Source organism: Amborella trichopoda, chromosome 8 (genome assembly GCF_054954075.1).
Source record: "Amborella trichopoda isolate Santa Cruz 75 chromosome 8, AtrichopodaSantaCruz75HAP2 v2.0, whole genome shotgun sequence".
In the NCBI taxonomy this organism is placed as follows: Eukaryota; Viridiplantae; Streptophyta; class Magnoliopsida; order Amborellales; family Amborellaceae; genus Amborella; species Amborella trichopoda.
In genome coordinates, this window is record NC_142343.1 from 2,422,501 (window position 1) to 2,433,265 (window position 10,765).

General features: G+C 37.4%; 1 protein-coding gene across 1 annotated transcript in view; it reads right to left on the bottom strand.

The window, feature by feature from the left end:
- The window catches only part of CAC3 (acetyl Co-enzyme a carboxylase carboxyltransferase alpha subunit), an 8,491-nt gene extending 812 nt beyond the window's left edge, over positions 1-7,679 (bottom strand). The window contains exons 1-10 of the mRNA XM_006848017.4: positions 7,076-7,679; positions 5,399-5,473; positions 4,892-4,999; positions 4,399-4,559; positions 3,951-4,065; positions 3,691-3,845; positions 2,909-2,960; positions 2,499-2,567; positions 1,680-1,757; positions 1-1,341 (exon numbers count right to left, since the gene is read on the bottom strand). The exon at positions 1-1,341 is cut by the window's left edge and continues 248 nt beyond it. Coding sequence (XP_006848080.1) covers positions 1-1,341; positions 1,680-1,757; positions 2,499-2,567; positions 2,909-2,960; positions 3,691-3,845; positions 3,951-4,065; positions 4,399-4,559; positions 4,892-4,999; positions 5,399-5,473; positions 7,076-7,399 — 2,478 coding nt within the window. The 5' untranslated portion in view covers positions 7,400-7,679. The remainder of the gene's footprint in view (positions 1,342-1,679; positions 1,758-2,498; positions 2,568-2,908; positions 2,961-3,690; positions 3,846-3,950; positions 4,066-4,398; positions 4,560-4,891; positions 5,000-5,398; positions 5,474-7,075) is intronic.
- Positions 7,680-10,765: the final 3,086 nt, after the last annotated feature.

Genomic DNA, 10,765 nt, shown 5'->3' on the forward strand with positions numbered 1-10,765 from the left:
AACTTCTTCAATTCCCTTCTGAATCTGATCATTCATCTCCAGAGCCTTACCCAACTCTAATTGTATCTCCCCTTTCAACTTCCTAACCTTCTCTTTCAACTCCTCATCGAGCTCTTCTGCTGTCGAGACCCCTCTGCTTTTGACTTCCTCCTTCAAAAGATCAATCTTCTCCTTCACTTCAGGTTTATCCAGAGCTTCTTGAAGCTTCTTATATATTTCAGGCTTCAGCTTCTCAACCTTCTCATTTTGGTCTGAGAGCTTTTTTGCCTTCTTAATCTCCTTCATCAACATGTCAAGCTTGTTACTCAAGCTTGGGTAGTTGGGTGCCCCTTCAAGACCCTGTTTGAATTCTCTTGAAAGTTTTTCTATCTCATCCTTGAGCAATGGATCCATAACAAGATTCTCTCCAGATGAATTTCGTGCTTCCATAACCACCTTCCCTATTGTTTCGAGCCTCTCTTCGAGACCCATGAATTTGATGGCTTCATCAAACTCTTGATCAACCTCTCGCTTGAGTCCTTCGATCATCTCAGCTCTCAAAGTTTCCTCTTTTGGAATTACAGCCTGAACATCCAATCCCATGGCCTCCAGAGCCTTACCCAACTCTAATTGTATCTCCCCTTTCAACTTCGTAAACTTCTTTTTCAACTCCTCATCGAGCTCTTCCACGGTCAAGACCCCTGTGCTTTTGATTTCCTCCTTCAAAAGCTCAAACTTCTCCTTCACTTCAGGTTTATCCAGAGCTTCTTGAAGCTTCTTATTCATTTCAGGCTTCAGCTTCTCAACCTTCTCATTTTGGTCTGAGATCTTTTTCGCCTTCTTAATCTCCTTCAACATGTCAAGCTTGTAACTCAAGGTAGGGTAATTGGGTGCCTCTTCAAGACCCTGTTTGAGTTCTCTTGAGAGTTTTTCTATCTTATCCTTGAGTGATGAATCCATAACAAGCTTCTCTCCAGATGAATTTCTCGCTTCCGTGACCTCCTTCCTTATTGTTTTGAGCCTCTCTTCAAGACCCAGGAATTTGATGGCTTCAGCATACTCTTGATCAACCTCTCGCTTGAGTTTCTCGATCATCTCATTCAAACTCAAGTCCAGTGGTTGTGAAGAGGGGGGTTCTGAGGGGTCACGGCCTTTAAGAACTTGCTGTTTAACCTTCTCAATCTCATCTTCCAAAGTTAAGCCATCAGAGGAGCTGATGGCCTCAAGAATGGGTTCATCTTTCTTCTTCATGTTGAACTTCTTTTCTGGGGGTACTGGCATGCCTTCTTGGAATCCACCAATACTTCGGAATTTCAGCATTCGATGGTGAAGCAATGTCTCGGTGTCCATCTCTTCAAGCTCCTGCACAGTTACTGGTTTATTACACACTAATTGCACTAGTGAAACACAGAGAGAGAGAGAGAGAGAGAGAGAGACATTTTAGTTGTTGATTTTTCATTAATCATTATAGGTAAAGATACAACATAATCCTGTGGACAGTGGCCACCCAAGGTCCATTCTTAATGCTGCACAGTGGAGATTAACTTTGCCTGGGTAAACGTCCCTGATGGGCCCCAATACTTGATCTCCACTCTCGGCATCAGGAATGGAGGGTGGATGTCCCTTTAGAGTATTGTACACCACATTCCATTGGATTAGGGCATGCTTCTTAAAATTATGCTGTTTCGTCATGTGCCTACCTTCATTGCCTTCAGCACTGCAGTTTTTATCTGCTGTGAGGTCCCAGATGGATCGACATGTGCACCTCCAAGAGGTTCCTGTTGACATCAAATATGATATTATTGGAACTCAAAATATGTATGATAATGCTTGAATAAATATTCCCATTTAATTACTTTGAACAAACATTGAAAATATTGCCTGCAAACATAAAGATGCCATCCACATACAAAAGAAGGAATGCAAACAACTGAATGGACCACGATATAAAATTTGTCCTTTGCCGTACTTAGCCAATGAGATGACAGAGAAATGGGGAACAGCAGGGCCGAACATCAAAGGCAAGTCACGTTCACATGTCCCCACTCTCCTTCCACCAGATTAACCCAGTAGATGGTCATCAATGCAATGGACTATGGTTTTACATTAGTTTGTTCACACATTTGAGTTTTCGTCATATGTCACTCAGCTTCTATTTTATGTCGAAAGAAATCAGTTGCCTGGTCTCTTTTAATGGAAAGTGACAAGTGATTCAAAATGATGTCTCAAATAGCGACAAGGCCTGCGAATTAACAGAGATTTTATAGCGATACTAAGTTTGCTTGGGGAATCAGATCATGGAAGGGAATGGAATTGCTCTCTAAATATAGTTTGTCAAGTAATAGACATGCTAAGATATTTCTCTCTTTTCCTCACTGTTTATTCTAGATGAAAACTAATAAATGGCAAGAAAAAGGAACTAACTATTTTTCTTAATGAGGGTTAACCTTTATAGATTTGTAAAGGAAACAGCTACGATATGTCAAAGAGGAAGTAATTATGAATATATAGAATATTACAGGAATGATGCCATCTGCAATTTTCAGCTTGCATAGTTCTGTAGCAGTGATCTTCAACCTCTCAGCTGCCTGTAGGCAAAACAAAATTACATGAGCCAAAAAAAGTTAATGCTGAATCTGGAAAGAGGTTCTTATGCAATTAAGATCTAATATTGTTAATAATATGTTGGTGGTCAATTAACCATGATTTGTCAGCTGCTTTACAACTTGGAAGGTAATGAAAGCTCTGCTCCGAGTGCATGTCTTACAATAGAAAAGAAAATACCTCATGTATAATACAAAATTAAAAGACCTCATGTATAATACAAAAATAAAAGACCCCATGAGGTCTTTTCTTTTCTTCTATACTATTTTCCTATGCATTGCCAATAGTGTGAAAGGGAGGACTCATAGGTTCTTCAGATTGATACCTTTGGAGAGGCTTTGGCAGTTTTCCACAATATTGCAGCACATGCTTCTGGGCTGGTTACACAAAGGGAGAAATGAGATGCAAAAATCAAGCAGATCGTATACAAGTAGAATTTGGGGGAGAAAAACTTTTAGGAAACAGTGCTATATTCCGATGAAGTATGGAAAACCATATTGTGATGGGCATTATCAATTTTCAATGAAATGGGCAGTCGTGGAGAAAAGGTTGGGATCCATCAGAGAGGTACATGACTTAAATGGTTGGTCCAACCATCTTTCCGTCATCATTCATGATTTCTTTTTTCGGATAGGTTAACATCATCCATCCTATCATTTTGCAGTGATGACCAAATGGACTATGGTTTTGGATAGTCTACTTGACTGTAATCGTACTTTCCCAAACATTTTATAGGCAACAAGAAACAGTGTGGATGAGTATTTTGGACAAAGACAACAGTAACAACCATAGTCTTCCCATTCTACTTAGGTACTACAAGATTGCTTGTGTTTGGTAAGACCCAGACTGTTTGAGGTTCCAAAATCACATTCACGTGTAAATTTAATAATTAGTAACGAAGTTGAACACAAGGAAAATATTTCAAATGATTTAGAACGGCATAAAAAATATGCACCTAAATTCTGACAGCTGAACGTTTTACACACATATTTGTACATAAACTTACAGAATGATAAATCTAATCCAAATAAAAAAACAAAATAAAACTTTATGACCCTAAAAGAAATTCTTCTCACATGTAAAGGAAAAAGAGGAGAGCCAAAGTACCTGGCAACATAGAAAACGGAATTCTGCAGCATAAATAGTTTATTAGCGCAGCAAATCGCAAGTGCACCACCAGAACCACCTTCCCCGATAACAACTGAAACCATTGGAACTTTAAGGCCAAACATTTCCCTCAAATTAAAAGCTATGGCCTCCCCCTGTAAGTGGTGAACTATCCAATATGAAATGGAATGACTAGTACTCAGATATTTTCATTCAAATAATGGATATCGACCATTATTAAAGCTAAGTAAAATGCATACTTGGCCAAGTCCCTCCGAATTAAGATCTGCATATGCTCCTGGAGTGTCAACAAATGTAATAATGGGAAATCCATGGTGATCGGCATAACGCATCATCCGCAAAGCTTTACGGTATCTGCGCAACAATCAGAGGCATTCAGTGGCCCTGAAATTGGTTTGAACTTTAAGTATTACGACAATTTCAGGAAAAAGTAATTAATTATGACACTTTTCCACTTCAATGAGAACTATGCCTAAAAAACTTGATAGATATATATGCAATTGGAGATTTTCCATTTCAATTTGCAAAGAATGCTTTGATTCGAAGGAGCTATAACAATCTTCAATCTAGTGGATCAAATTCATGCCACCTTTTACTTAAAAAAAGAAAACATAAGGTTACCTTGCAGGCCTAATTATTTATAAGAATGATTGATTCTAACTACTGCGTCTGCAAAGAAAAACTTACCCATGTGGTGTGGGCATCCCAAAGTTACGTTTAATGTTTTCCTTTGTATTTCTTCCTTTCTGATGACCAATAAACATGTAGCTTTTACCATCTATGCTTCCGATTCCAGTAACAATGGCAGGGTCATCATAACCTGCACGATCTCCATGGAGCTCCACCCACTAGATAAAATAAAGTAAAGGTTAATAATTAATTTGGGTAGCTTTCATTAGCCCTCTCGCAGCATCACAAAGGAATGCTCTAGAACTGATTACAGATGTTAAAGGGAAAATATAATACAATCCAATGTATTATGAAGTGGAAATAGTCCATTGGGTCACCACCATCCAACAAAATTATGGATGGCGATGGAGAGAACGGGACCTGCCAGAACATGACATGATGGTGATGAGTCCAATTGACTATGGTTTTCATTGCCCAATGGATTATAGCATATTTTCCCAATGTTAAGCCCTGCAGATCTGAAAACAGAATCATTAGAAAGATTCAAGACCTTATCAGTTATGTTCAAGACATGATCAAGAAACGTTGGCCGGTTAGGATGTCGAGCAATATTCAACCGTTCTATTGGAGTCAGATGTGTGTATAGATCTTCAAGTGCCTGGAAAAAAAAAATCAGACTTCGAGAAACTACAAACCAAGGCATTAGGATTATCACCAGTACACTATAACAATGAAAAGCACAATATAGAAAAAAGAAAAAAAGAAAAGCAACATTTTTTGAGACTCTTTTTTCAAGATGTCCCATAACTGGGCAGAGGCAAATTAGGCATCCATAGGATCACAACTTCAGGTTTATTGGTTGACTGATAATTGTAGATAATTTAATCTTTTGTAAAGTAATAGTGGTTGAATCATCAACATAATACAATTGCACTCCTATAAGCCTTCTGGCAATCAGGTCGGAGAAAAATATCGTTACACTGACACAAACGAGGAAGAACTGAGAACAGTCACTCATCTGCTAATTTGCAATAGAGAAACAAGCTAAGAATATTACTTGGTGATATTTAATCTCCAAAGAGGTGATCTGGTCACTAAAGTCCAAGCCAGTTTCCTCAGCCATCTTACGTACCTGAAAATGCAAATGGTAATTACCAAATAATGAGGGGGACAGTGTGATTATCTTATCATAAAAATGTAACTATTTATCAAAATAATCAAGATTCAATTATTCAGCTCAGGCTCGGGAATCGGGCCTGCCCAAGAGGGGTAATTCCGGTGAGTTAGAGTGGACTTGCCTGAGTAGTGTACCAGCCCAAACTAGGGGTAAAAAATTAAGAATAAAAATAAAAATGAAAAATGAAAAATGAAAACAAATAGTCCAAAAAAGATGGAAAAAAAATATAAATGATGGAATTTGGAATAAATTAGTTTATATGTTGGAAACAATCAGAAAAATCCAAGAGAGGCGAAAATAGAAAAAAATAGCAGATGATAAGAAAACCTCACAAATCATCATCAAAACATAAAAATTATATATAATATTTATATGACCAAGTATGTACTTAAGAATGCTGAGAAAGGTGCAAAATCCTAGTAACTCGGCGTTGTCCAAGTCGACTCGGTTGAATTTCAAAACCTTGAAATAATAGAATATCCATCCTCAAAAAGAAGATATATGTTCCTATGCCTTTCCAATAATACTATAAATTTCTCCAAAGGAGTCCACAGAAAGGTACAGCTATAAAATCCATTAGCACTTTAAAGAAATGCAGAATATACAGCTAACAAAGTAATTCGAGTCAAAGAGCAATAATCAGAAGTTCTGCCTGAAGAAGGATTTGTGAAAGTAAAAACCAATGTTGTCTCATATTCGCTTCGGAGTCTTCTTCAGTTTGGTCAGGAAAATAAAGCAATTCGTGCTTTGGCTGGATTGGGGGATGAATTCGGACTTTTTTTTTTAATTTAATAGAAATAAATTATATATTTATATTTATATTTATAACTATATAAAATAAAATTTAAAAATAAAGATTTTAAAAAATAAAAAAAAATAAAGAAAAAAATACTTTTATATAGATATTTCTTTGCTTCGGCCGAATTGGCCCGAAGCTGCCGGAAGCAGCCTGAAGCTTACTGAAGCGGCAGCACCAAGCTTCGCTTTGCTTCGGTCTAGAAGGATTCAGCCTCTTCGGCCGATGCAAAGTGAATCTGACAAGACTGGTAAAAACAATGACAATGATGTAAAATTAAAGAGTAAGCTTCGCAATCACACTCCACATAAAAACGTAATGACCCAATATGAAAAATTTAAAATCTAAACTTCTAAAATTATCCATACATCAATCATAAAAATATAAAGCAACATAATTCTCAATTGTAATTTTAAATAAATTTACAATGCAATTTCAAATAATTGAAGCCAAAACAGGTTTCATAAACGAAACACAACTTTCAATAATTGAAAGCCAAAAACAGGTATCAGAAACAAAACAAAAAATCTCTCTCTCTCTCTCTCTCTCTGTTGTGTTTTTGGGGATAAATTACAGGGTCTAATCCCTACTTCCTCTTCTCTCTCTTTCATGCAAAAATCAAAATCAAAGTAACTTGACCCCAATACTCTAGCAAACATTACATCAAAAAAATCATCTTTTTCCCTCTTTGATAAGTAAATTTTGGACAGATGTACAATTAATTGCACAAGAAAACCCATGAAAAGCTTTCTGTAACTTACGTCCATGATCTTCTTTTTCAAATCCACTAAAGGCTTCTCAAAAGACAGAGTGACTGGCTTAGGCTTCTCAGTCAATTTCTTGAACTCTGAAAGGTAGCCAACATAGCCACCCTTTGCATTGGGATCGATCTCATCAGGCCATGGAGAGTCGTTCTTCTTCCCCTTTCCAATCTTTGCAGAGACAGTAGCTGACCTCCTGGTTACGAACCGAGCCTTAGCAAGGGTTATCAAGGGGACGCCATTAAAGCTGTTAGAGCTGCTTCGTAGTAGATCAGAGGGAGAACGCCCGGAAAGTGAAAGGAGAGAATGTTGCAGAGAATTCATGGCGGATATAGCCGTAAATGAAACGAAACCTTCCCTCCTTAATTTCGGATCGAGGATAGTCTTCTCTAAGAAAACCCTATGGAAGAAAAACACTCGCTCTGTAATGGTCGATCAGGTGATTCAGGTTCACTGTGCGGCTCAAGAGACGTAAAATAAAGAAGAAAAATGATCTGCAAAATGGCAGATGAAAGAATTAAAAAGTAAGAAAGCCAAGAAGCTTTAATGGAGGATCGGGGGGTAGGGTTTGGGGTAATGGCGATATGTTAAAGGAGTCGGAAGCATTGGCTTGAACGTCGAAAGCAGGGCTATATCAGCTTGGAGCAGAGCAGGTTTTCGATACTTCTTATGTTTCTCTCTCCTCGATTTTCTCTCTCCTCTTTCTCTCTCTGCACAACTCATATTTCACCTCTATATTTCTCACCTGTCTCTCTCCTCCGTCTTTCTCACTCCTCGTTCTCTCTCCACAAAACTCGTGTTTCACCTCTACATTCGCACCTTCCTCTCTCCTCCGTCTTTCTCAATTCTCTTTCTCTCTCCGTTTCTCCTCCCTCTCTCTCTCTCTCTCTAAAGTTTATGTTCCTTTCTCTCTCTAACTGTGGTGATTCCAAAGAAAATCGGTTGGCCGTTGGGCTTGGCATCTTTCTCCCGGCTACACACATACGGTGTATGGCACGAACGTCCACACGTTGCGTATACGTGTATGGCACTTCGTTCACAGGTTGCGTATGATAATTTAGGGGCGGCAGTGGGGCGGGTCGGGTCGGGTGAGCTCAAGACCAAAAATATATATGGGACCCAAATCAACCGGACCGAAATTTACCCGACCGGCCCGACGAGTCTGTTATTGGGACTCATGCCTGGACTCGGATCGGGTATATACTTGGTCTCGCGTCGAATCCGGTCCATTACCGCGCCTTGATAAATTTTGAGCTCGATCTGCCAACGACTATGCTCCCGTTGGAGCATATTGTTTATTCACTCCCTTGAATAAAACCTACTCGAATAAATGCTTGTTCTCAAATTTTTTGTGCACAACATCGAAAAATAAAAATCGTATACGAGAAAATATATTCTGATACGGAAAAGTGGCTTATGCTTGGGGGACGTATAGCTACATTTGTCTCTGCCGAGGCATCACACGATCCATCTTAAAACATGCAAGTAGAATTGTAGTGACTACTAAAAAACGATAATAATAATAATAATAATAGAGCAAAATTAATGGTTTGAAAATTTCTTTCAAAAACTTATATTTTAAAAATGAGTAATGATGATATGAGACCCTTCCACACCCATGTGAGTAGAATCCCAAATAATCACCATTAAAAAATTTACTCTTTTTTTATACAATTTTTTTCTCCATAGGCCACTAAATTAATGGCTCTTGATTACTATAGTATTTGTTTTGGGGAAAGGTTTCTATACTTCCCCTACAGCATAGAAGATCTATGCTTTCTCTACCATCCAGCCGTCCAATTTTGATCAAGAGAGCCCTCACCGTTTGATCTTAGATCTGATGTCTCAAAGTATATTTTTTTTAGTTTTTTTATACAAATTGTATGAATATGAAATATGGTACGTACCTTCTTCTCATTAGGGCGCACCTATAAAAAATATTAAAAATAATTGTTTGAAAAAACATAATGACTAAAATACCCCTTAAAAATTTCAGGGGTATTTTGGTCATTTTATTTTATTGAAAATATTTATTTTATATTTTTTGCTCGTGCGAGTATAATAAAGGATTGGACGTACGAAATTTGGTGTTAAAATAGTTTACAAAAAAAATATTAAAAATAAAATAGTGTAGAGACGTGACATTGTGATTGGGACAATCTTAGCCCTCCATTAAGAATGGATGGTTGGATAAGGAGAAATATATAAGTTTTATGTTGTAGGAGAATTATAGAAAGCTTGCCCTCTATTTTAAAGTAATTTTTTTAAAATATTTTCTTATTTTTAAATTTCACAAAAATACCTTTTTCTTTTCGTAACTTTAAGTACATATCTATTTTTTTTCTCTGTCTACCTTAGACCTCAAATATCCCCCAACAGATTTGTTAGATCGATAGTTATAAGCACTGTGTCAAATCCACAGCGAGAGATAGTGATACGAATCTAAGAGATCCATGTCAATTGACACCACTACATACGTAACAAGTCTGCAACGGTCGAGATCGCGTATTATGGCTTAACAGGTGAATCGGCCGATTCAACCGCTTTAATCAGACAAATCCCGGGTGGTCAAAAAAGTGTTGAAAAAAATTTTAAAAAAAATACAAAAAAATCTACTAAAATATTAAAAACATATAAATAATTATTAAAACACAACACATGCAAATTAAATTGAAAGTTTATGAAAAAAATGGATTTTAACCCATTTTATATTTTCTAATGGCTATTTTTAAATTTTTTAAAAAAAGATGGGAAAATATAAAAGTGAGTATTAATGATCGAAACAAATTTTAATATTTACCATAATGTAAAGATTATTTAAAAATGCATTACAAATCAAATTTCTTATCTTTTAGAATTTATATATATATATTTCTTAAATACTAGTTAATCACCCTAACTGCCCAAAACCGAAATCGGCAACTGACCGGTTCCGATCTAACCAAGTAATTAGCGATTAGATCAAACAATTTTGCAAACAAAGGTATAAGCACCATTTTGGTGCTTCGTGGAATCTAAAAAACACCTAAATGGTGCTCGCACTGCTACAGTGTGCTCCATGGAATCTAACAGGCACCTAAATGGTACTTGCACCATTATAGACCTAAGAGGTTTGTAGTGGTGTCAATCACTACACATCTGTTAAATATGTAGCAGCAGAAAAGCACTATGGAACTACAAATATGTAGTGGGACATTTAAGGTATAACAAAAGGCCGAAAATAAGTAGGGAAAATTACAAAAAAAACCACCGAAAGTATATTATCTATGTAACTTATCCCAAGTTAATCTTTTCTTTCATTTTTTTTTCCACAACCACCTTTTCTCTCAAATACCCCCCAATCCAAAAAAATGAAAAATAGACTAAACTACCCCCTCTCTCTTTGTGGCTTTTACCCAAGACACTCTCCCCATGTGTTTTACCCACGCACTTCAGCAATGCGGAGACTCGTTTAGACAATGAAGACACACGCTCCAACAATGCAGAAGGTCACTCCGGCAATGAAAACACGCGCTCCAGCAATGCAGAGGGTCGCCGGTAATGAAGACACGTGCTCCAGCAATGCAGAGGGTCGCCGGCAATGAAGACACGTGCTCCAGCAATGCAGAGGGTCGCTTCGACAATGAAGACATGCGCTCCAGCGATGCATAGAGTCAATCCAACAATGAAGACAAGCGCTCCAACAATGCA